Source organism: Pan troglodytes, chromosome 2 (genome assembly GCF_028858775.2).
Source record: "Pan troglodytes isolate AG18354 chromosome 2, NHGRI_mPanTro3-v2.0_pri, whole genome shotgun sequence".
Classification (NCBI taxonomy): Eukaryota; Metazoa; Chordata; class Mammalia; order Primates; family Hominidae; genus Pan; species Pan troglodytes.
This window is the reverse complement of record NC_086015.1, coordinates 36,725,919-36,751,990: the sequence shown is the minus strand read 5'-3', so window position 1 is coordinate 36,751,990 and position 26,072 is coordinate 36,725,919. Positions and strand designations below refer to the sequence as shown.

At 40.0% G+C, this 26,072-nt stretch overlaps 1 protein-coding gene across 32 annotated transcripts in view; it reads right to left on the bottom strand.

The window, feature by feature from the left end:
• The window catches only part of CNOT10 (CCR4-NOT transcription complex subunit 10), an 88,883-nt gene that overhangs the window by 38,966 nt on the left and 23,845 nt on the right, over positions 1-26,072 (bottom strand). For all 32 annotated transcript variants that reach the window (XR_010155550.1, XR_010155551.1, XR_010155553.1 and 29 more), the window contains 8 exons: positions 21,626-21,768; positions 18,692-18,778; positions 17,761-17,844; positions 14,758-14,875; positions 9,410-9,559; positions 7,139-7,341; positions 1,783-1,904; positions 351-527 (listed from right to left, as the gene is read on the bottom strand). Coding sequence is in view for 23 of the 32 variants with exons in the window: in XM_001168131.7 (XP_001168131.3) it covers positions 351-527; positions 1,783-1,904; positions 7,139-7,341; positions 9,410-9,559; positions 14,758-14,875; positions 17,761-17,844; positions 18,692-18,778; positions 21,626-21,768 (1,084 nt within the window). In the remaining 9 variants the exon portion in view is untranslated. The remainder of the gene's footprint in view (positions 1-350; positions 528-1,782; positions 1,905-7,138; positions 7,342-9,409; positions 9,560-14,757; positions 14,876-17,760; positions 17,845-18,691; positions 18,779-21,625; positions 21,769-26,072) is intronic.

Below are 26,072 nucleotides of genomic sequence, written 5' to 3'. Positions count from 1 at the left end.
GTCGCCAAAGCTGGAGTGCAGTGGCACAATCTCGGCTCGCTGCAACCTCTGCCTCCTGGGTTCATGCAATTCTCTTGCCTCAGCCTTTTACAGGCAGGCATGAGCCACTGCGTCCGGCCAAAGCTGCTACTTTCTACTTTTCTTTTTCAAGGATCTCTCCTAACTTAGCCTTCACCTTATTTCTCTCTTCCAGAAAGACTCAGAAACATAAATACTTTCCTTTCTTGTTACGCAAAACAGAATTTCAGAAATTCAGGTTGAAGATTTTAGGAATTTACTTAAAGAACAAAGGGTTTACTAAAGAAGTCCTGAAAGGATTTTGCCAAGGGAGGTCACAAGGATTAGAATACCTGCAAGTTTCACTGCTTTCGCTGCTCTCTGTGTTCCCACCTAATTGATTACTATTTTTAGCCCCATTTTCCTGCTTTGGATCTTGCTGTTCTTCAGGTAGCAGCAACAAGGCATTTCTGAGACATATGGCTGCAAACTCCATACTGGCTACAGGAATGGCCGAAGACTGCCCATCACTTAAAAGAACAAAACCAAATTAGCTAAGCGGATAAAATATTTTAAAATAAGGCTCTTTTATTATGAGGAATAAAACCAATCGATTATAAATGAAAGTTATGCCTTTTGATAGGTAGAAATTTTAATATAAGCAGTTATAAAAGCATGCTAAAGAACCCAAATCCTAAGTATAGTTTGTAAATAGTATAAATAATGGATTGCAAGTATATAAATTACATACACTGTGTCTCTAGGAATGAGACCAAGGAGGAGAGATAATTTGATGTATATCACAATGTTAATGTTAACATATTAGAGAAACTGCAGACAAGGGCAACTGTAATGAGGGCAAGGAGAGGTATACTAAGAATGGGATGAAAGGGAAGAAAACAGATTTTCACGTTTGAGCCTTACTTTGGTTGATCCTTGCTTTCAAAAATGCCTCTATACACTTTGAAACACCAACATTACTTTTTGTCTTATAATTTCATTGACATTTTATACAACTTTCTGTTGGTTTGATATACCCAAACAGAATCTTTACTAGAGAAAAATAAAATTTTGAAAAGTAGTAACAACTTTGAAATTGCTTTAAAACTTTGAAATGCTTTATCATAATAGTTTTAAAAAATATTCTTGCATTATAGTTTAACTAAATTAAGACTAAATTATTGTGTATCAGATATTTTTTAAACTGTGGAAAAACTTTTAAATGGTAGAGAACAATTTTCTTCTTTGACAAAAACAAATTAAGGCAGCTAATTATTTGCAAAGTTTGCCACTTTACAAATAATGGCAATTCCAAATTGTCAAATGAAGATTATACATGTGACAGCTTCTATACTGCTTTGGTTGCTTTATGTTTTAATACACCTTTTTTCTCTGAATAGTAAGAATTCCCTTTCATGTATTTTCAGTCCTAGGGACTCTAAGAAAATACCTAAATGAAAAGTATCAATGATAACCAAAACTACATAAAAAGGAAATACCAAGATGCCCTCTTCTGGACATTCTTAATAATGACACTGAACAGAGTAGGGTTTCCTAGGCCATCAATAATTGCAGCACCCATGGATGTAATAAACCAAAATCATGTTAGATAACATTCACTATGGACCTATACATGAGGGTCTGTTTGTTGAAATAGCAATAAAATCTAGTTACAAAGTGGTTCCTCCTATGCAATGATAAATCCTAATCATACTTTTATATATAAGTAACATTATGTAAACTAGTATTAAATATATATACACTTTTTCTTTGCAAAATACTTACTTATAAACAGTATTCTGTATAGACTGTGATGCCAAAACTATTTTACGATGATAGCCTTGACCAACAATAGACTGTACAATTCCTTTTTTGCTGGGAAGGCCTTTAGTTTCTTGTTCAGAAGTCTACAAAATACAAATAATTTCCAATAAATTTAAGGGAATTGTAAGATGTGGTATAAAAAATGAGGGAATATCTCTCACAATTACTCTAAATTTAAGAAAGTTCTTAAAGTCAATGAGGACTTTTTTTGGTGATAATGGAAACATGTTTGGTATTAGTGGAAAAAGTATATAAGGCTGAAAATCTGGGATATGTGCTACATTTTGTTTACATGAGATTGGAGAAAATTCTACAAACAAAATCCAATTCAATTATGTCCCAATAATTTATTTAGAATCATTTACTTAGAATATTCTAGACCTCCAGTACCATGCTACATGTTACAGGTACTTTGACATCAGAGTAAGGAAAATAAGAGAGCCCAAAATAGTGTAAAAGAAAAAGGAAGCAGCTCCACTTCCTAAACACAGATCATTTCCTTCTTAATTCAAAGTATTAATTACATTGTCAACAATATATAAACTTTAATAAGCTGTACATGGTAAAAATTTACATGGACACAATACTTGCCTTCTAGGAAATTAAAATCCCCAAACCAAATGAATAAACATTAAACTGAAAATAATAAAAGCTACTTACACATACATAGTACTTTAGGATATTTGATTAAGATGTATTATCTCACTACAGAGCTCACAGTGATAATTTGATTTATGATCCCCCTTCATTCTAAGTCTCTAATTTGGTTGGGTGCAGTGGTTCATGCCCGTAATCCCAGCCCTTTGGGAAGCTAAGGCAGGAGGATCACTTGAAATCAGGAGTGTGAGACCAGCCTGGGCAACATAGTGAGACCCCCCTGTATCTACCTTTTTTTTTTTTCCTTTCTTTTTTTTCTTTTTTAAGACAAGGTCTGGCTCTGTTGCCCAGGATGGAGTACAGTGGCATGATCTCGGCTCACTGCAACTTCAGCCTCCTGGGCTCAAGTGATCCTCCTGCTTCAGCCTCCCAAGTAGCTGGGACTACAGGTACAGGTGTGTGCCACCATGACTGGCTAATTTTTCTATTTATTTTTTTTAGAGACAGGGTTTTGCCAAGTTGCTGAGGCTGGAAAATTTTTCTTTAGGCTTGGGTGCAGCGGTGTCGTCTCGGCTCACTGCAACCTTCACCTCCTGAGTTCCAGTGATTCTCTTGCCTCAGCCTCCCGAGTAGCTAGGATTACAGGCGCCTGTCACCACACCTGGCTAATTTTTGTATTTTAGTAGAGATGGGGTTTCACCACATTGGCCAGGCTAGTCTCAAACTCCTGACCTCAAGTGATCCGCCCGCCTCGGCCTCCCAAAGTACTGAGATTACAGGTGTGAGCTACCGCGCCCAGCCAGAAAAAATCTTTTATTTATTTATTTTTTTGAGATGGAGTATCGCTCTGTCACCCAGGCAGGAGTGCAGTGGCACAATCTCGGCTCACTGCAACCTCCGCCTCCCAGGTTCAAGCAATTCTCCTGCCTCAGCCTCCTGAGTAGCTGGGACTACAGGTGGGTGCCACAACCTGGCTAATTTTTTGTATTTTTAGTAGAGATGGAGTTTCACCGTGTTAGCCAGGATGGTCTTGATCTCCTGACCTTCTGATCCACCCGCCTCAGCCTCCCAAAGTGCTGGGAATACAGGCACGAACCACTGCTCTAGGCCAAATCTAAAAAATAAAACTAAGCTGGGCAAGGTGGCTCACACCTGTAATCCTAGAACTTTGGGAGGCTGAGGCGGGTGGATCGCTAGAGCCCAGGAACTTGAGACCAGTGTGGGCAATGTGGTGAAACTCCACCTCTACAAAGAAACACAAAAATTAGCCAAGTGCGGTCATGCATGCCTATAGTCCCAGCTACTAGGGAAGCTGAGGAGGGAAGATTGCTTGACACCAGGGAGGTCGAGACTGCAGTGAGCCATGATCACGCCACTGCACTCAAGCCTGAGTGAAGAGTGAGACTCTGTCTCAAAAATAAAATAAAATAAAACAAGTCTCTAATTTACCTGCAGATGGAATCCCAAGTAGTTATCTTATAATGACATCCAAATTCTCACATACCAGAACAAACCGGAGTCAATCAATATGAATTTGCAAAACTAATCTCTGCCCTGCAAAAAGTCTTTTCTCTAAACACAAATGTTTCTGTACTGTTACTTATTGCTCCTGAATGTAACTTATTATAGTTGCACTTCCATATATGACTTTTAATAAAGAACATACTACGCAGTGCTAAAAAATACAATAAAACTGCTCTGATCAAAACTAATTGTGTATAGAGAAGGCCATGCAATATTAATGCAAAAGTGGATATTTTAAACCATTATTGTGAGGACTTCCGTTCTGACTTCTTTTCCTAGTTGTGGTAATCAATTTACATGGATTCATCCATATTCTCTTCTCTTTTCTTATTGCTAAGGCCATGAAAACTGATCCAAATGGCTAGATACGAAGATGCAACAGATGAAAACAAACTGGCCCATGATGGAATGGAACTAAAAAACGTAGAATAATAATCCATACCTTCAAGCACCGATAGGCAGAAAGTGTGCCAGATAAGTTTTAAGGTAAAAGGATCATACATAATTAAAATATTGGGACTATTTTTGTTTAGCAGATCTTTTCCCATATTTATACACTGCCCAGGTAAATATAAGCCTTGCCTCTGCCAAGTCTGAAATAATATGTACCAGATATTCAGGACAAAATGTCCTCCTTAGCATAAACAAGTTAATTTTTTTAAATCCAAAATGAATTTATTTCTGAAGGTACAAACTACTTTGTTCAGCATACCTCCTGTCCTGACTAAATAAAACAAATTTTATGAAATTTTATTTGGAGTTTGCAATTACTCGTATTGGGATTTGTCCTCTGATTTTATTAGTGTTTTGGGCTTGTTTTTACCGTTTTTTAGGTTACCCTAAAGTTTTTTTTAGGAGGAGGAAAAGCACAGACAAAGATATTACTGGTGGCAAGTTTCCTATTAGCAGCACAAATTGTGTGTGTTCATGAAGCTATGGCAACCGAAAGTCATCTTTACCATTTTTTAAAAATTACAAATTTACAACTTTTCTAGAAAAAAAAACAGGACTGGCAGCATATTAATATGGAAAATACTTATCCTCCCCTCCCGCTCCTTCTCCTCTAGGGGGAGGGGAGGAGACCTTGTAAGCTTAATGGCTTCTGTAGAACACAATCCTAAAAGTACTATTTCTAAAACCAGTTAATTTAAAAAGAAAATATTAAACTTTACAATCTTTCCCTAGTCCCAGAAAAAGGTAACTCCCTGGTTTCCAGTAAATACCAAAGAAAGGCCCCCAACACTTAAATTTATAAACAGATTAAAGAGAATAAGCAATTTCTATTTGCTTCTTTTATCTTTAAGAAGTATAAATTCTGCCTAGAACTGTTTATCAGTTAAGAATTAACCAATAAGAAAGTTGTCTTTTAAAAAGCAAAGTATAATTAAATCATTAAAGTCTTTCAAAGACAAATCACTCATCTCTTCCTCTGTTGGTATACTCAAATCATAAACTACCTAAGTACCATGTATGAAAACTAGCAAACACACTTCTTTAATCCCCTTAGTTCTTGTACTTCTCAGAAACTGCTGTTCAGCGGGAGGAGAGCCTCAACATCTTGTATCACCTATGGTAGGCATGCAAGGAAAAACCTCCAGGTACCATACCTTCCCAATGTCTATACACACCCAAAAAGCACAGCAAGGGCAGGGCGTGGGGTAGCAAATGGAAGACACACATATCTGATAATTCTGATACAACCCGTCTTTCCCCTATCTCCTACTGATCCCTCCCAAATTGAAATTCAAAAGGCTTCCACCAATTGCCATTTAGAGATTATCTAAGCATGGAAATCAATGTAAACTGGCCTATTCCCGTAGCTACCACGGGCAATCATGTGTCAGAGAGAAACAGCCTGGTAATCCATAAACTCTGTATCATTTACTGAAACCAAAGTAAAACCCTCAGGCATTGAAGGAAATCCAGCTTAATGCAGCTCTTTCCACATTATGTTATCAGAACTTTTTTTTGAGACAGAGTCTCTCTGTCACCCAGGCTGGAGTGCAGTGGCGCGATCTTGGCTAGCTGCAAGCCTCGCCTCCTGGGTTCACGCCATTCTCCTGCCTCAGCCTCCCAAGTAGCTGGGACTACAGGCCCACAACGCCTGGCTAATTTTTCGCATTTTTAGTAGAGACGGGGGTTTCGCTGTGTTAGCCAGGATGGTCTCGATCTCCTGACCTCGTGATCCACCCGCCTCGGCCTCCCAAAGTGCTGGGATTACAGGCGTGACCACCGCGCCTGGCTGTTATCAGACCTTTTCTAATCACCAGGCTACACACTATTCTTACGCCAGCAGATGCATGTATCCTGACCCCTGGAGCAGCTAGCAGACCACTGTTCCAACATACATGACTTTCTCACTGGCTTCAACTCTTTAATGTTGCCATACTTACTTACCAAGAATGAGAATGTTAACAAATGACTTTTTAAATTTTTATTTTTATTTTTTTGAGACAGGGTCTCGCTCTGTTGCCTAAGGTGGAGTGCAGTGGCTCTATCTGGTCTCACTCCAACCTCCACCTCCCAGGCTCAAACGATCTTCCCGCTTCAGCCTCTTGAATAGCTGGGACTACAGGCGCTCACTGCCACACCCAGTAATTTTTTGTAGAGATGGAGGTCTCACTATGTTGTCCAGACTGGTCTTGGACTCCTGAGCTCAAGTGATCCACCCGCCTCAGCCTCCTAAAGTGCTTGGATTACAGGCGTGAGCCATTGCGCACGGCCAACAAATGACTTTTTGAAACTAATTTTTTTCCCCCAGTGGTTAAGAAGAGAAGACTATACATTTCACGCCTGTAATCCCAGCACTTCGGGAGGCTGAGGTGGCTAGATCACATAAGGTCGGGAGTTCAAGACCAGCCTGGGCAACATGGTGAAACCTCGTCTCTACTAAAAATACAAAATTAGCTGGGCGTGGTGGCATGTGCATGTAGTCCCAGCTATTTGGGAGGCTGAGGCAGAAGAATCACTTGAACCCGGGAGGTGGAGGTTGCAGTGAGTCGAGATCGTTAACATTGCACTCCAGCCTGGGCAATAAGAGAGAAACTCCGTCTCAAAAAATAAATAAATAAATAAATAAATAAATAAAAAGAGAAATGTCTTATGTATGTTTCCAAGGTTTTTTTTTTTTTTTAACCATTCCATGTAGTAAGTGGGGAGAAGACAGGGTTCAAAAAGATACCCAAGTAGCACTCACCCCCTTATTGGCAGCAATGCAGCATTCAGCCAGCCGTAGCCAGAGGCGAGGATTTGCATGATAAACCTGAACAGCTTCAATCAGACATTCGAAGGCAGCAAGAGGCCTTCCAATGTGAAGAAGCTGAATTCCACAGTTATACAGCAACTCATATCTCTTATTGGTTAGTAACGTACACATGGGTCTTCCTGAAAATTTTTTACCTAGTGATAAAAATTAGATAAGAATACATCATTAGATTTACAGTAATAGTAACCTTGAAAACATTTACTCCATTAAGTACTTAGACACTACCATGTTTAACACCAATAATCCTGATCTGAGTTTTAATAGCTCTCGCCAATGGTGGTCTCCATTCTCAACCCCACAAATATTCTCCAGAGTCATCTCAGTTGTCTATGCTAGCAGAGCCAGAGATGTCTCTTCTCATTTGCCAGCTCCTCAGGCAACAACGTTCCAGGAAGGCAAAGATAAGAGATGGGACCCGCTCTCACTCCTTTGCACCTTATACTACTTTTCTACATTTTTACTTTATTCTCTTTTATTTTTTATTTTTATTTTTGTAGAGATGGGGGGGGTCTCACTATGTTGCCCAGGCTGGTCTTGAACTCCTGGACTCAAGTGATCCACCTTGGCCTCCCCTAAATGTTGGGATTACAGGCATGAGCCATCTTTCCTAGCCAACATTTTTAGAGTCTATATAAAGTTTCCACTTTTTAAAATTTTCAGCTGGGCACAGTGGCTCACGCCTGTAATCCCAGCACTTTGGGAGGCCAAGGCGGGCAGATCACGAAGTCAGGAGTTCAAAACTAGACTGGCCAAAATAGTGAAACCCCATCTCTACTAAAAATACAAAAATTAGCCGGGCATGGTGGCATGTGCCTGTAGTCCCAGCTACTCGGGAGGCTGAGGCAGGAAAATTGCTTGAACCTGGGACGTGGAGGATGCAGTGAGCCAAGATCACGCCACTGCACTCCAGCTTGGGCAACAGAGTGAGACTTCGTCTCAGGAAGAAAAAAAAAAAAAAAAAAAAAAAAAAAAAAATTCATCTTGGTTAACCATTTTATTGTCATGTGTTCATGACAATAAAACCTATTCAATGTTTCGGTCTACCTTGATTTATAATACATTTGCCATCAATTAAATAGGTTATTATTATTATTATTATTATTATTATTATTATTTTGGACAGAGTCTCGCTCTGTCACCCAGGCTGGAGTGCAGTGGCATGATCTCGGCTCACGGCAAGCTCCGCCTCCTGGGTACATGCCATTATCCTGCTTCAGTCTCCCAAGTAGCTGGGGCTACAGGCGCCTGCCACCATGCTCGGCTAATTTTTTTTGTATTTTTAGTAGAGACAGGGTTTCACTGTGTTAGCCAGGATGGTCTCGATCTCCTGACCTCGTGATCTGCCCACCTCGGCCTCCCTAAGTGCTGGGATTACAGGCGTGAGCCACCGCACCTGGCCTAAATAGGTTATTATTTTTAAAAGCTAAATAATTGTTTGATTTTAGGCATTTCAGATCAAGGATCCATATGATAATGAATATTAAAGGATAAATGTCAGGAATTTGCTTAAAGACCGTCAGATGCTGCCAGTAGTATCACATGTAAAACTCTGCAAAGAATCTATAACAAGCCGGGCACAGTGGCTTATGCTTGTAATTCCAGCACCTTGGAAGACTGAGGTGGGAGGATCACTTAAGCCAGGAGTTCCAGACCAGCCTGGGCAACATGGTGAAACCCAATCTTTACAAAAAACACAAAAATTAGCCAGGTACAGTGGCATGTGTCTGTAGTTCCAGCTACTCAGGAGGCTGAAGTGGGAGGGTCACTTGAGCCCAGGAGGCAGAAGTTGAAATGAGCTGAAATCACACCATTGCACTCCAGCCTGGGTGATAGAGCTAGACTCTGTATCAAAACAAAACAAAACAAAACAAAACTATAATAAACCTAGTTTGGCACAGTCATGTTGTGACTAATCAAACATTCTGGTATATAACATTACCACAGGGAATTACTCATTTTCAAATCAATGAAAAATGGAATGCAACTTAAATTTCTGGATAATTCAAAATTACTCTTAACACCTTGTTATTGCTATTCAAAGTAGCAATATCTACTAAAAATCCCCAGAGCCAAACTTGTTGGGTAAGATCAGAGTTAACTATATGTAAGTCTACATGGTGGGTATTTTAACCACATTCATGCTTTTTAAATCATGCTTTTCTGAAGTAGTAAATACAAACTGTCCCCCAGTACTGGGCTTACCTGGATCAGTGCTACCTGCACTGAGCTGTGCACAGACATTGTCATTCTCTTGCAGAGCCTTTTTAAAGTAGAATATTCCCAAATTGTGCTTGCTCATGGCAAAATGGATGCAACCAAGGTTATTCCAGAACATGCATCTCAAGCATTCACCTGAAAAAAATGCAAATAAATTTGTCCACAGAAAAATTTTAATGTTGATGTCCCTCAGACAAGAATTGGGCTCATCTTGCATGAGTTAACACTGTTACCATTCCACTTACTCCCTAAAGAACAGTTCACAAGGCATTTGAAATTTAGGAAATATCTGAAAAATTTTAAAACTCCTTTTAAAATCTCTTTTATTAAAGGTGATACAAATTATTTTTAAAAAACCAGTCCTATTTTGTTAGTCTAATTTTGTTGATTTTTTTTTTCCTTTTTTAAAACAATTTTGTAAAATAGACAGGGTCTCACTATATTGCCTACCCTGGTTTCGAACTCCTGGGCTCAAGCAACCCTTTCACCTTGGCTTCCCAAAGTTCTGGGATTACAGGCATGAGCCACCATGCCCAGCTAATTTTTAGTAACTGTAGACAAATGATACAAAAATGCAAAAGACAAAAAGTGTTTATCAGTAATATAATGTATATGCATTGCATCCACTAATGAAATATTATGTAGAAATTAGAAACAAGGAAGCAAGTATGCATGGAAACAACCAAAGCATATTAAGTGAATAGCAAGAATATATAGAAAAGAACAGAGTGAGGCTGGGTACGATGGCTCACGCCTGTAATCCCAGCACTTTGGGAGGCTGAGGCGGGTGGATCACTTGAGGTCAGGAGTTCGAGACTAGCCTGGCCAACATGGTGAAACCCCACCTCCACTAAAAACACAAAAATTAGCCAGGCATTGGGCTGGGCGCATTGGCTCATGCCTGTAATCCCAGCACTTTGGGAGGCCGAGGTGGGCGGATCACGAGGTCAGGAGATGGAGACCATCCTCGCTAACATGGTGAAACCCCGTCTCTACTAAAAATACAAAAAATTAGCTGGGCGTGGTGGCGGGCGCGTGTAGTCCCAGCTACTCGGGAGGCTGAGGCAGGAGAATGGTGGGAACCCAGGAGGCAGAGCTTGCAGTAAGCTGAGGTCGCACCACCGCACTCCAGCCTGAGTGACAGAGCGAGACTCCGTCTCAAAAAAAAAAAAAAAATTAGCCGGGCGTAGTGGAGGGCGCCTGTAATCCCAGTTACTCGGGAGGCTGAGGTAGGAGAATTGCTTGGCCCTAGAGGGCAGAGGTTGCAGTGAGCCGAGATCGCACCACTGCATTCCAGCCTGGGTGACAGAGTGAGACTGTCTCAAAGAAAAAAAAAAAAATAATAAGGAACAGAACAGAGTATGTCTATTAAACTGTAAGTCTCCACTGATTTTAATTCACACTTCTTTAAATACCACTGCAGCTAAGCATCTTTTCATGTTTGGGAATTTGTATTTTTCAGCCTGTGTTGCCTCTTGTCTTTCACCCGTATTATTTTTTTTCTTTCTCTGAGACAGGGTCTCATTCCATCGCCCAGCCTACAGTGCAGTGGCATAATTAGGGCTCACTGCAGCATCGACCTCCTGGGCTCAAGCAATCCTCATGCCTCAGCCTCCTGAGTAGCTGGGACTACAGGCACGGGCCACCATGCCCAGCTAATTTTTTTATTTTTTTGCAGAGACAGGGTCCCTGTGTTGCTCAGGCTGGTCGCAAACTCCTGGAATCAAGTGATCCTCCTGCCTCGACCTCCCAAAGTGCTGAGATTACAAGTGTGAGCACCGTTCCTGGCCGATCTATTGCTTTATTTGGTTACGGATGTTTTTTCTGTTGGTTACTAGTTGTTTTATATGTTATAGAAACCTTCTGTCACATCTGTTTCAAATATTCCTGCCCACCTCTGTTTGTCATTTGTTTCGTGACTTGGTTCAGTATGTGTATGTGTGTTTACATTTTTAATCATAAAATGTTTAACATTTTAATGTGATCAAATTTAGCCATGTTTTCTAAATTCTATGGTACTTAGATTTTGGAAAATGTTTACTCAAGCCTTCTCCATCACAAAATTAAAATATTCATCCAAGTTTTATCTTACTGCTTTTATTTATTTTTAAATGTTAATCCTTCATCTCTCTGAATTTTATTTTGGCGTAATGAAAGTAATCTAAGCTTTAATATTCTCTTTTCTTTTGTTTTTTTTTTGAGACGGAGTCTCACTCTGTCGCCCAGGCTGGAGTGCAGTGGCGCAATTTCAGCTCACTGCAACCTCTGCCTCCCGGGTTCATGCCATTCTCCTGCCTCAGCCTCCTGAGTAGCTGGGACTACAGGCGCCCGCCACCACACCTGGCTAATTTTTTGTATTTTTAGTAGAGACGGGGTTTCACCGTGTTAGTCAGGATGGTCTTTATCTCCTGGCCTTGTGATCTGCCCGCCTCAGCCTCCCAAAGTGCTGAGATTACAGGTGTGAGCCACCGCGCCCGGCCTTTAATGTTGTTTTTCTAAATAGCTACCCAAACATTCCAAAACAATGGCCCTTAATGACATAAAATGCCTGACTAGAATGACAAAATTAATAATCAGGATATTTATTGTTTAGCACTTAAAATCTAAAGGTAATCTTCTGACATATTTTTAAATTAGGCAATGACAATATTTAAAAGAGAAAAACTAGACTGAGCTCGGTGGCTCACACCTACAATTCCAGCACTTTGGGATCCTAAGTAGCTGGGAATACAGGCGCATGCCATCATGCCTGGCTAATTTTTGTATTTTATGTAGAGACGGGGTTTCTCCATGTTGGCCAGCCTGGTCTTGAACTCCTGACCTCAAGTGATCCGTCGGCCTCAGTCTCCCAATGTGCTGGGATTGATTATAGGTGTGAGCCACCACGCCTGGCCATCTTTATTTATTAATTTATTTTTAGAGACAAGGCCTTGTTCTGTTGCCCAGGCTGGAGTGCAGTGGCATGATCATGATTCACTAGAACCTCGAACTCCTGGTCCTCCTGCCTTGGCCTCCCAAAGCATTAGGATTACAGGCATGAGCCACCACTTCCAGCTCCTGCCTTCATTTTAAAGATTGACAATGTCAATACTGACACCTACATCAAGAAAATCCTAAGCAAAATTTTCTCAAAGTATATTATCTTTTTAGTTTGAGGGATCATTGCATGTTGTGTGTTAGTGGACCTCTGAGGAGAAACTATGACAATGAAAACAAAACACTAAAATTGAGCAGAATTAGAAATGGGTATTTAGAACAGAAATAATACCCACAAGAGAATTATAAGGAAAAAGTGCCTTTCTCCATCCTCCATCACTCCTGTGAACTGAAAGGGTAAATAGGGGAAGGTCTCAGTATGTTTGCATGTGTATTCTGTGCGTGTATCTGAATAGAATCCAAAAAAAACAAGACAAAACATACCAAAATACATATTAATTGTTTGCATTTTAAACTTGAGGCAAAACATACATTTTCAATAGTTTATCCTCATTTCTCGAATAAGTGATTTTCCTTCTCCTGCCCCATCAAATACTGATGATATAAACCTAAATGACAGTCACAATTTTTACTTTCATATTATCATTAATATCAAAGGATTTGTAAGACTTTTTAGTCTAAATAGAGGCAAGAATATGTAATAGGCCGGGCACGGTGGCTCACGCCTGTAATCCCAGCACTTTGGGAGGCCGAGGCGGGCGGATCACGAGGTCAGGAGATCGAGACCATCCTGGCTAACACGGTGAAACCCTGTCTCTACTAAAAAAAAAAAATACAAAAAAATTAGCCGGGTGCAGTGGCGGGCGCCTGTAGTCTCAGCTACTCGGGAGGCTGAGGCAGGAGAATGTCGCGAACCCAGGAGGCAGAGCTTGCAGTGAGCCGAGATCGTGCCACTGCACTCCAGCCTGGGCGACGGAGGGAGACACTGGCTCAAAAAAAAAAAAAAGAATATGTAATAATACTTATCTTCCTAGCATTATAGAAAGATTTTTGATCTAGGTAATGATCTAAAGAAGTCATATTAAAATTGGGCAAGTTACTGAAAAAAATTATATTATTAACTGGCTTTATGGCAGAAAAAAGTAAAAACATATTATTTACTTAAAAGGCCTCACTTTTCTGGTATAGATGGTAATTCACTAAAAAAAAAAAAAAAAAAAAAGATGAAAGAAAAATTAGGTCTCACTTCACAAAGCAAAAGTCCAAGGATCTTACAAAAACAAATGAAAGGGCCAGGTGCGGTGGCTCACACTTGTAATCCCAGCACTTTGAGATGCTGAGGTGGGTGGGTCACTTGAGGTCAGGAGTTCGATACAGCCTAGGCAACATGGAAACCTTGTCTCTACCAAAAAATACAAAAATTAGCTGAGCATGGTGGTGCGTGCCTGTAGTCCCAGCTACTCAGGAGGCTGAGGTGGGAGAATTGCTTGAACCCGGGAGGGAGATGGAGGCTGTAGTGAGCCAAGATGGTGCCACTGCACTCCAGCTCGGGCAACAGAGCAAGACTCTGTCAAAAAAAAAAAAAAAAGAAAGGAAGGGAAGGAAGGGAAGGAAGGAAGAGAGGGAAGAGAGGGAGGGAAGGGAAGAGAAGGAAGGGAAGAGAAGGAAGGGAAGGAAAGGAGGGAAGGGAGGGAAGGGAAGGAAGGGAAGAAGGGAGGGAAGGAAGGAAGGAAGGAAAAGAAGGAAAAGAAAGAAGGAAGGAGGGAAGGAAGGAAGGGAGGGAGGAAGGGAGGGAGGGAGGGAGGGCAAGTCAGGTTAAAGAAAAAAGACAAGCTATCTGGGCCAGGCACAGTGGTGCATGCCTGTAATCCCAGCACTTTGGGAGACTGAGGTCAGCGGATCACTTGAGCCCAGGAGTTTGAGACCAGCTTGGGCAACATAATGAGACCTTGTTTCTACAATAAATAAGCCAGGCATGGTGGTGCATGCCTATAGTCCCAGCTACCTGGGAGGGTGAGGTGGGAGGATCACTGGAGCCTAGGAGGTTGAGGCTGTAGTGAGCTGTGATTGTGGCACTGCACTCAGCAAGACCCTATTTCCAAAAAAATAAAATAAAATAAAATAAAAATAAAAAAGAAGGTGGGGGAGGGGAGGAAAGCGATCCAACCTGGAAAAGTAAAAAAAAGAAAGAAAGCAAAGTGAAAGCAAGAAGTAATGAGGTTTCTTCTAAAGTAGAAACAAGAATTCCGGGAAATTTTTGCACCAGAAATATTAAAACATTTTCATTAAAAAATTAGCATAAATCACTCAAAAGACTGGGTGTTGGGAGGTGGACAAGCAAGAAGGAGTAGAAGAGCAAGGCAAAAAAAAGTTAAAATTTCACAATTTTCTTTTACCTGTTTTCATGAATCCTGGATGCTCAGCAATGTTTGAACTATTTAATAGCTTCACGGCTTTTCGATAATTACCTCTTAAGTACTCAAAATTGCTTTTAAGAAAGAGAGAGGGTGCGGACTGTAGAGAAAATATGAAAGTTACTTATAATTTGTTTTCAGACGCCTAACGTAAGATCTTAATTATACTGTTGTACTGACATGTGTTCAAAACCATAAATGAATCAATTAAGTCACAGTCACAAAAAACTATATAGTCTTTAAATTTTTCATTGCTCTCACAATCAAAAAAATTGAAACTTGTCAGAGAGCACTTTGTAAAAAGAATTACTAAGGGTCCACCTGAAAAAATAAATATAGGTATATGTATAAGAATACAGTCTGTAGATTATCAACTGATTGTGTTCATCTACTACACTACTAACTGAAAACCAATTTGACAACACAATCTATGTCCTTCATTTTAATAGTTATTAGAGAGACTGGTGATCTTTCTTACTTTTTAGGATACAAATGCACCTTTCATTAGAACCTACAGAGATATAAATAATCAAATACTTTTTCAAATAGGAAAAAAAAAGTGCCATTCTACAAATGGAAGAATTTTCAACAGAATGCCTTATTTGCAAGCACTAATCTTGCTGTTCCAAAGATCACGTTTTGAATGGTAGATCACCTTTCACTTCTCCTAAGAATCCTCCTGGTGGAGGACCCTAGATAGTACTACCTGTTTAGAGTACGAAAGCATGCAGAGAGCTCTGGAGACTCAACATCCATCTAGGAGGACACCTGGAATCCTGATTGAGTGATTGATTGATTGAGACGGAGTCTTGCTCTGTCACCCAGGCTGGAGTACAGTGGCATGATCTCGGATCACTGCAACCTCCGCCTCCTAGGTTCAAACAATTCTCCTGCCTCAGCCTCCTGAGTAGCTGGGATTACAGGCATGCGCCACCATGCCAGGCAAATTTTTGTTTTTGTTTTTGTTTTTAGACGGAGTCTCACTCCGTCGCCCAGGCTAGAGTGCAGTGGCGTGATCTCGGCTCACTGCAACCTCCGCCTCCCGGGTTCAAGCAATTCTCCTGCCTCAGCCTCCTCAGTGGCTGGGATTACAGGCGCATGCCACCACACCTGGCTAATTTTTGTATTTTTAGTAGAGATGGGGTTTCACCATGTTGGTCAGGCTGGTCTTGAACTCCTGACTTTGGGATCCGCCTGCCTCAGCCTCCCAAAGTGTGGGGATTACAGGCGTGAGCCACCATGCCCGACCTAATTTTTTTATTTTTAGTAGAGATGGGGCTTCCCCATGTTGGCAAGGTTGGTCTCAAACTCCTGACCTCAGGTAATCTGCCTGTCTCAGCCTTCCAAAGTGCTGCAATTACAGGCATGAGCCATCACGCCTGGCCTATTTATTCACTTAATTTAGCAGCAGGCTTTCCTTCTAAATCCTAGTTTATCCTTTGCTCTGCCTCCCACCCACCCCAAAGTTCTGGTCACTAAAGAAACAAGGGCTTTCAGTGCTTATTCTTAGTGGTAGCTATTCCTCCTGAAGTTTTCGCCGATTTAGGATGACTATTAATTTTCAATTGTCTTTCCTCTATGACTGTGGTCTCCTTTAAGGCAGGAATTATGTCTTTTTTTTTTTTTTTTTTTTTTTTTGAGAATGAGTCTTGTTCTGTCGCCCAGGCTGGAGTGCAGTGGCGCGGTCTCAGCTCACAGCAAGATCCGCCTCCCGGGTTCACATCATTCTCCTGCCTCAGCCTCCCGAGTAGCTGGGACTACAGCCGCCCGCCACCACGCCCGGCTCATTTTTTGTATTTTTAGTAGAGATGGGGTTTCACTGTGTTAACCAGGATGGTCTCGATCTCCTGACCTCGTGATCCGCCCGCCTCAGCCTCCCAAAGTGCTGGGATTACAGGCGTGAGCCACTGCGCCTGGCTAGGAATTATGTCTTTTATCATTAAAAAAAAAAAAAAAAAAAAAGTTTGATAATGGGTGGCTGGCTAACTGGGCCTTTCCCTCTTAGGCTCAGGTCTAGGCCACAATTGTTCTCAAAAATCACTAGCATATTAACTAACTCAGTGACTAATCTGGATCCTGCCTGAGATTTTTAACCATATTTTCTCATGACTTTATACTTCTAAATTTATAGTTTTTCTAGAAGCATCAAGATTGTTCACAATTCTGTTTCTTTCCTACACCGTCTTAAAAATTATCAATGAAAGATTAGGGTGGAGGGAGTGGAAGGAAGAAGTAATTCTATCTCAGTTAAATCGAAGGTACTGTCAAGCCAAAAGTCACTTGGAAGGGGCAGGTTTTGGCTACAATTTGACTGTTAGATTTTTAATAAATTTTTTTTTATTTAAAAAATTTTTTTTGACAGGGTCTCACCCTGTTGCCCAGGCTAGCGTGCAATGACACGATCTCAGCTCACTGCAACTTCTGCTTCCCAGGTTCAAGTGATCCTCCCACTTTAGCCTCCCTAGTGGCTGGGACTACAGGCACACGCCACCACACCCGGCTTATTTTTGTATTTTTAGTAGAGACAGGGTCTCATCATGTTGACCAGGCTGGTCTTGAACTCCTGACCTCAGGTGATCCGCCCACCTTGGCCTCCTAAAGTGCTGGGATTACAGGTGAGTCACCACCTGGCCATAAATGTTTTGAGTATAATACTAAAAAATTCTAAAATAACCTAAATGTCTAATATTAGCAAAATGTTTAAGTGAGTTGTGATAAACCAGTCACAGAAAAATAGGCAGTTATTTAAAATGGTGGTTTTGAAGGTTACATAAAATAGAAAAGTGCTTGTTGTAATTTTAAGTAAAAAAAAAAAAAAATTAAACTATAGACACAGTATTATTACTACTTCCCAACTTTAAAATAGCAAGGTTCATATCTGGCAGTATATGTAAAAGACTAAGATAAATTATTTAAACCTGACAATACCCATAGTCTAAATAAGAAAGACACAAATTGAAAAACAAAAGTCCAGAAGAAACTTACATTTCCAGCTGTATTCATGACTGACTTGATTTCCCTTTTACATGCTTTCAGAGACTTCATTTGGATATAAGCTCGTACTTTGTACTGTCAAAGGGAAAATGTTAGTATGTTAAAACTATGGTGGATTTACATACAGTTTTACTTTCTAGTTAAGAAAACCCAATCTATTTACAACATAGTTACACTAATTACTTGCTAAATCAAGTTTACAATTTTAGAAAATATGCTATTTTCACTGTACTCTTCGAATATGTTTCAAAATACTAAAATCACGGTAGAATAAAAACTTAGCCAGATGTGGTGGCTCACGCCTGTAATCCCAGTACTTTGGAGGCCGAGGCAGGTGGATCACCTGAGGTCAGGAGTTTGAGACCAGCCTGGCCAACATGATGAAACCCTGTCTCTACTAAAAATACAAAAAATTATCCGGGTGTGGTGATGCACACTAGTAATCCCAGCTACTCAGGAAGGCTGAGGCAGGAAACTGGGAGGCAGAGGTTGAAACTGGGAGGCAGAGGCTGCAGCGAGCCGAGATCGCACCATTGCACTGCAGCTTGGGTGACAGAGTGAGGCTCCGTCTCAAAAAACAAACAAAAAACTTAAATACTCAAGTTCCGGGCAAAAATCCTATCAATCCTCTTCTGCACATGGCTAACAATGACTTTTTAAAATTCCAGTTGATTTTATCATGCAGTACATTCCCGTGCCATTTCTCTCAAACTTTATTTATAGAGCAATTTAAATAAATTATATTATCCTCTTAAGAAAAATGTATTTAGGATAAATGTGCTTCTAAACTACAATACTTCAAAAGACAAATATATGCACCTTGAATTATTGACTGCTTCCAATGATCTATCTCATTGCTTCATTTGTCATAACTACAATTAAATATATGTGATGTATTGCCCCCCTTTAAAATTTATACTACCTGATGTATCTTTGATTTTGCAGCTTCTATTAGAGCTCCACTTTCAGCTTTATGATTAGATCCATCTTTGTTGTTGTTATTACCAGTCTGTAGGGTGATGAAACAAAGTTTATCAAAATTAAATATTTTTGACCATAATTTAAATCAGTGATTTCCAAGTGAGCTAGTCTAAATTACCTAGAGAGCATTTTCAAAATGTAGAATTTGTGGGAAATGGTGGTTCATGCCTGTAATCCCAGAACTTTGGAAGGCAGAGGCGGGCGGATCGCTTGAGCCCAGGAGTTCGAGACCAGCTTAAGTAACATGGCAAAATCGCATCTCTACAAAAAATACAAAAATTAGCTGGGCATGGTGGCATGTATCTGTAGTCCCAGCTACTCAGGAAGCTGAGGTGGGAAGACTGCCTGAGCCCAGGAGATCAAGGCTGCAGTGAGGCGTGATTGTGCTACTATACTCCAGCCTGAGGTGGCAGAGCAAGACCCTGTCTTTAAAAAATGCAGAATCCCAGGTCCCACTCCTGGAGACTGAGGTTCAGTAGTCTAGAGTGGGTGACAGGAAGCTCTACTCATGAGAAGCTCACAGTCGAACGTAATGATGAGCTGGTTTTATTTATTTACAATTTTAATTTTTCATAGAGACGGGGGTCTCCACTGTGGCCAGCCTGGGCTTGTTTTAAAAAGCATGAATATTACTTTAAGCAAAACTCAGAATATCTTTCTAAAACCCAGAACAGATCTACCCACTTCTTAAAACTTTCTCTGTTATGAACACTGCCAATCATATCAAATTTGAACTTTCTAGTATTCAAAGTTCTTCAAGCTATCACTCACACTCATATTGCCAACATCATCTCCCACTGCTCTCCTCTGCATTTCTCTGGTACTGTTCATTTCATTACCAGAAAGGTCTCCAGCACACCATTAAGCTCATACCTTTTGTGATATTCTCTGCCAGGCTGGTTATCCTGCTCTACCCCTCCTTGTCTGACTTGTCAAACTATTAACCATCTTCCAAGGCCCAAAACAAACATCCAAATTCCTTTGAAACATTCCCTAACCTCTTTCACCTCTTTCCTCCTTGTCCACGACCAGATGTTGCCCAATTTATCTCTTCCTAGACATGAGATCCTTGAAAGCAAGGACTGCAACGTTTTTGTCACCTTAGTACCTAGCAGAGTACCTTAGAACCTGGCAGAGCACATAAGCATCTGCTAAATTAAATTATATTTAATCAAATTTTACAAGTACTGAATATAAATATTTTACTACACAATGTTTCGGTATAATGCTAAGGTTATTCAACTGAAATCCCTTATGAATACACACTTAAATTGAAAAAAGTAATGCCAGATATTTATTTTCTTTTTAAACATCAAGAATGTACACAGGCAAAAAGGTATTGGCAACGTTTCCTGCAAATACTCCTTTTAAAACAAAGGGACAGAAAACGGAAGAAAGAAGGGTCATCCCTTGATAACCAGAAGCACAAGTAAAAGAAAAACATGAGACCCAGGATATACTCATACTGGGCACCAAGTCTCTCACCAGAACATGGTGAAGCTTAAACATCATAACTGTATGCTTTTTTATTTTTGAGTTTGAGTCTTGCTCTGTCTCCCAGGCTGGAGTGCAGTGGCGTAATCTTGGCTCACTGCAATCTCCGCCTCCCAGTTTCAAGTGATTCTCGTGCCTCAACCTCCTGAGTAGTTGGAATTACAGTTGTGTGCCACCATGCCCAGCTATTTTTTGTATTTTTAGTAAAGACAGGGTTTCACCATGTTGGCCAGGCTGGTCTCTAACTCCTGACCTCAGGTGATCCACCCACCTTGGACTCTCAAAGTGCTGGGATTACAGGTGTGAGCTACCACGCCCAGCCATGTATTTTTTTTTTTTTTTTTTGAAGAACTTTAATGATGACATTTTCCCTAATGAAAGCAATAGTGTTTATCCAGGTTATGGATTCTATTGTCTTAATTCCAATCTTTCAATTCTATAAAAATAATAGCTCATATATGAAAAGATGCTCAATGTACATCCTTAGTCATTAGGAAAATAAAAATCAAAACTGTAACAAGATACCACTTCACACCCCCTAAGATAGCTAATTTTTTTTTAAAGATAGACAATAACAAGTGTTGGTAACAATGTGGAGAAATTACAACCTCACAAGTGGCCGGTGGGAATTTAAAATAGTGCAGCCACTTTGTAAAACAGTCTTGTATAGGGTTAAATATAGAGTTAAGATACCATATAACCCAGTGATTCTACTCCTAAATATTATATCCAAGGTAACTGAAAACATATATCCACACAAAAATTTGTACATGATTGGTCACAGAAGCACTATATATAATAACCAAAAAGTAGAAAAGAACCCAAATGTCTACCAACTGATAAAGAATTTTTTAAAATGTGGCATATTCATATAATGAATGGAATATTATTCAGCCACAAAAGGCATGAAGTACATGAAAAAAAAATAAGTATATGCTAAAATATGGATGAAGCTTGAAAGCATTACACTAAGTAAAAAAAGCCAGTGACAAATAGCCGCATATTATGATTCCATTCATATGTAATGTCCAGACAGTAAATTCAGAGACAGTAATTAGATTAACGGCTGCTTGGGGCTGAGGAAAGGGGGAAATGGGGAGTGACTGCAAATGGTACAGGGTTTCTTTTTGGGGTGATAAAAATATTTTGAAATTAGATAGTAGTAATGGTTGTACAAATGTGAGTACACTCAAAACCACTAAACTCTACACTTTAAAATGGTAAAGCTTATAATATGAAAATTGTATCTTTAAGCTGTTAATAGTTCATAACCACAAACATTAATCATATTTTAAGTGCTTTCTTTTTAATCCAGTAAACCAACAAGTAGAGAGAATTAATCACATTTTAGATTTTAGTCTGATCACCTCTAAAGACTCACCTCATTCTTTCCATTTTTGTTATTGTTACCCTGTGAAATCATTTTTTCTAGGACAGCAAGAAGATGCAAAGCTTTCTCAGCTTGGTAGGTTAATATATACAGGTCTACAAGCAAAAAACACACTGCTTGGGCAAATTTTTCTTCTGGGAGAAAAAAAACACAGAAAAGAATAGTCACAACCTACAGTAAAGCACACATTTCAGACCACCCTCCAAAAAAGGATACAAAGCTTTAAATGGCAAAGCATAAGTCTTTACTCAAATGAATGCCTATCACCTAGAGCCATGAATGAAAGCAACTTGCAATGCCAACAATGTCATTTTACTAGGCACTGCAAGGCCTCTCATTTCAGAAATTCCAGTGATTAAATCTTCCTTAGGAAAATATCTACTAAACACTAGCACATGTAATGAGGAATATTACTTTAGGCGGAAAGAAACCTGAATTCCAATAGAGGTTGTGCATTCCTAACCTGAAATGTTGAAATCTGAAATTTGTAATCCTCCAAAATCCAAAACTTTTTTTGTTTCTGAGATGGTATCTCACTGTGTTACCCAGGCTGGAGTGCAGTGTTGCAATCTTGGCTTACTGCAACCTCTGCCTACTAGGCTCAAGAGATCCTTTCACCTTAGCCTCCTGAGTAGCTGGGACCACAAACATGTGTCACCATGCCTGGCTAATTTTTTCATAGAGACAGGGTTTCACTATGTTGCCCAGGCTGGTCTCAAGCTCCTGAGCTCAAGTGATCCACCCACTTTGGCCTCACAAAGGATAGGATTACAGGTGTGAGCCACTGTGTCCAGCCTCAAAATCCAAAACTTGTTGAGCACCAATGATGCTCAAATAAAATGCTCATGGTAGCATTTTGGAACTCAGGTTAGGAATACTGAACCAGTAAGTATAATGCAAATATTCCAAAGTTAAAAAAAATCCCAAATCTGAAACACTTCTTGTCCCAAGCATTTTGGATAAGGGATACTCAATCTGCACCTATTCAGCCACTAACTAGGTATGTGTGGTCTCTGTACATCATTTAACTTTTCAGACCTCAGCTGGCTGACCTGTAAAATGAGGAGAATATTTTACCTGCCTGAAGGCAGAGGGGTGGACCAGGGGATCTTGTGAGGTTCCTTCTAACTAAAAAAGTCTATGACTCCATGAAATACATTTCTTTTCTAGGTCATGGAGATGGAAAAAAAAAAAAACAAACAAACATCTGATTACAGAAGCAAAAGAAGCAAGGTATGGGCTGGAGTATATCAGAAAATTGAGACTGCCAAGAGACAGGACCTTCAAAAGAAAAAGAACCCAATGAAGAGAGGAAAGTTAACCTGGTGTGACATAAAACTATCTTTCCTTTCAAAAAAGAAGATAAAAGGAAAAATAAGGTCTAGAAGAGAAAATTTCAAAAGCCTTTAAAGAGTGGAATTCATTTAAAAAACTGAAATTAACACAGCTGGTGTGCAAAGGTCATATATCTCCAAGGGCTTCTCACTGCACCTAAGACAGTAAGCCCTGCCCTAGGCTTTACCTCTTCTGCCCGTGGCTAATTCTGACTTTATTTCCTATTATCCTCCTTACCTAGCTCCAGTCACAATGATCTTGCTGCTATTGCTCTCACCAAACACAGCCTCTCACCTCAAGTCTTCTCCATATCCCATTACCTCCAGTGGGAATGTTTTCCCTCTAAACAGTAGCAAGGATAATGTCTTTTCTTTATTCAGGTCTCGTTTCAAATACCATCTCATCCCAGGCCTTGCTTGATTACCTTACTTAAAACATCCCCAGTCAATCTCTACATTCTCACTCAATTTTAGCTTTACTTCATAGCATTCAAGTATACAGCCAGCCCCCTGTATCTGACCTGCACCCACAGATTCAACCAACCTCAGATTGAAAATGTTAGAAGAAAAAAAAAAGTTGTTGCATCTGCACTGAATATGTACAGACGTTTTCCCCATCATTGTTCCCTAAACAATATGGTATAAAAACATTTTCATAGCATTTACAGTGTATTAGGTATTATAAGTAATTTAGCGATTATTTAAAATGTACAGGACATACACAGAGACTGTATGTAAATACTACACCATTTTATATAAGGGATTTAAGTATCAGCAGATTTTGGTATCTGAAGAGGGGTGTCCTAGAACCAATCTCCCTTGAATACCAAGGGATGGCTGTTTTTTTATTATGTTGCTTTCTCTCCTATTAGAATAGAAGCTTAACGGGGGTAAAGCGTTTCTGTATTTCATTCATTGCATTATCTCCAGACCCAGAACAGTGTCTGGCCCACAGTACTGGACCATGTGCTCAATTAGCATATGTTGTATGAAGAATCTGAGTACTGGCTAGGCATGGTGGTTCACACCTGTAATCCCAGCACATTGGGAAGCCAAGGTGCTGGGCTTGAGCCCAGGAGTTCAAGACCAGCCTAGGCAACATAGTGAAACCCAGTCTCTGCAAAACAATACAAAAATTAGCTGGGTGTGGTGGCGCGTGACTGTAATCCCAGCTATTGAAGAGGTTGGGGTGGGAGGATCGCTTGGGCCTGGCAGGTGGAGGTTGCAGTGAGTGGAGTTCACGCCACTGCACTCCAGCCTGGGCAACAGAAAGAGACCCCATCTAAAAAAAAAAAAAAAAGAAAAAAGAAGCTGAGTAGTTATGATTCCAAGTTTGACACTGTAGAAAAGGCAAAACTATAGAGACAGTAAAAAGATCAGTGGTTATAGGTAGAAAGGGAATGAACAGGTACAACACAGAATTCTTAGGGCAGTGAAAAATACTCTGTATGATACTATAATGAATATATTTGTCCAAACACATAGAACATACAACACCAAGAGTGAACCCTAACGTAAACTATGAACTTTGGATGATTATGATGTATCAATGTAGGTTTATCAATTATAACAAATGCACCACACTGTTGAGGGATAATGGTAATGAGGGAGGCTATGGATGTGTTGGGGCAGAGGACACACGGGAAATCTCTGTACAAGAGGAAACTTGGTTTTGCTGTAAATCTAAACCTTCTCTAAAAAAACAGCTTTAAAAAAAATCCAAGCAGTAAAAGTTTAAAAAAAAAAAAGCCATAAAAGAAAAATGAATGTGAATACTGACTAGTTGATTACTATTAATATATTCTGTTCAGCCACAGTGCAGATTAACAGGATTTCATGAATTCCGGAAATTCTCTTTTTTTTTTTTTTTTTTGAGAGCAAGTTTTGCTCTTGTTGCCCAGGCTGGAATGCTGTGGTGCAATCTTGGCTCACTGCAACCTCGGCCTCTCGGGTTCAAGTGATCCTCCTGTCTCAGCCTTCCTGAGTAGCTGAGATTACAGGCATGTGCCACCACACCTGGCTAATTTTGTATTTTTAGTAGAGACGGGGTTTCCCCATGTTGATCAGGCTGGTCTCGAACTCCTGACCTCAGATGATCTGCTCACCTCAACCTCCCAAAGTGCTGGGATTACAGGCGTGAGCCACTGCGCTGGGCATATTTATATTTTAATAGCTGCCTTTAAAGGCAGTTTCTCCATATTGAAATTCTAAGAAGCATCAATAACAGTAACTTTACAGAAAAATGTATACAGTCCTAAAAGTGTAACTCTGATTTCTAGCTATACAGAAGGACCTGGTCACTAATTACATAATCCCTTACCACTGGTGTCTCTCCCGCCCAGTCTGTCCAGCTACCAAGCTCTCAGGATTGAGGGAAAGAAGAGAAGCACCTCAGAATGGCTCTCTGGAGCCATAGTAATCAGCTGTTCAACCAGCTGTCAGCAAAAGGGGACACTCTACCTCTTCCCAAAGCACCACAGAGCGCTATCATACCCCACCACTTGTCCTGTGGTAACCACATGAGCAATCAGGCGTTCCTGATAAATTAGGAATTCTCATTTGTGTTTTGAATGTAAAAGAAAGCAATTATGGAAAAAAAAAAGACAAAAATGTAACTCACAAATGGAATTTGACTGCTTGTGGGCTAGAAACCAACAGCCTTCTCTAACAACCATTTCCTGGGTCTAGCTTTCTCCTTTGCTCTTCTTTTTTCCTTTGCCCTTACTTTTCTTGCTACTCCTACTTGAGGTTAGTAAGCTAATTAAGATAGCAAAAAACTAACTCTGTTCTATACTTCCTACTCCATAATTACCACCAAAAATTTCAGTAAGGCAAAAGGCAAAAATGAAATACCTCACTGTCCCCTAACATTCCAAAATGCTACTTCCTTAATGTACTAAAGTAAGAAAGGATCAGGTACACTAAAATAGTGTTGAAACAGCAAAAACCCCACAAACATCACTAAGTGTTTTCAGCACTTTCCAACAGCATTTTTAACAGTTATCTTCAAAATTTGGGAAGGGACACTCAAAGAAAACCTGGATTACATTTTTATCTTTTCTAACCATTAAGCAAAGCTGATACGGCTTTTCTTTGAATACTGG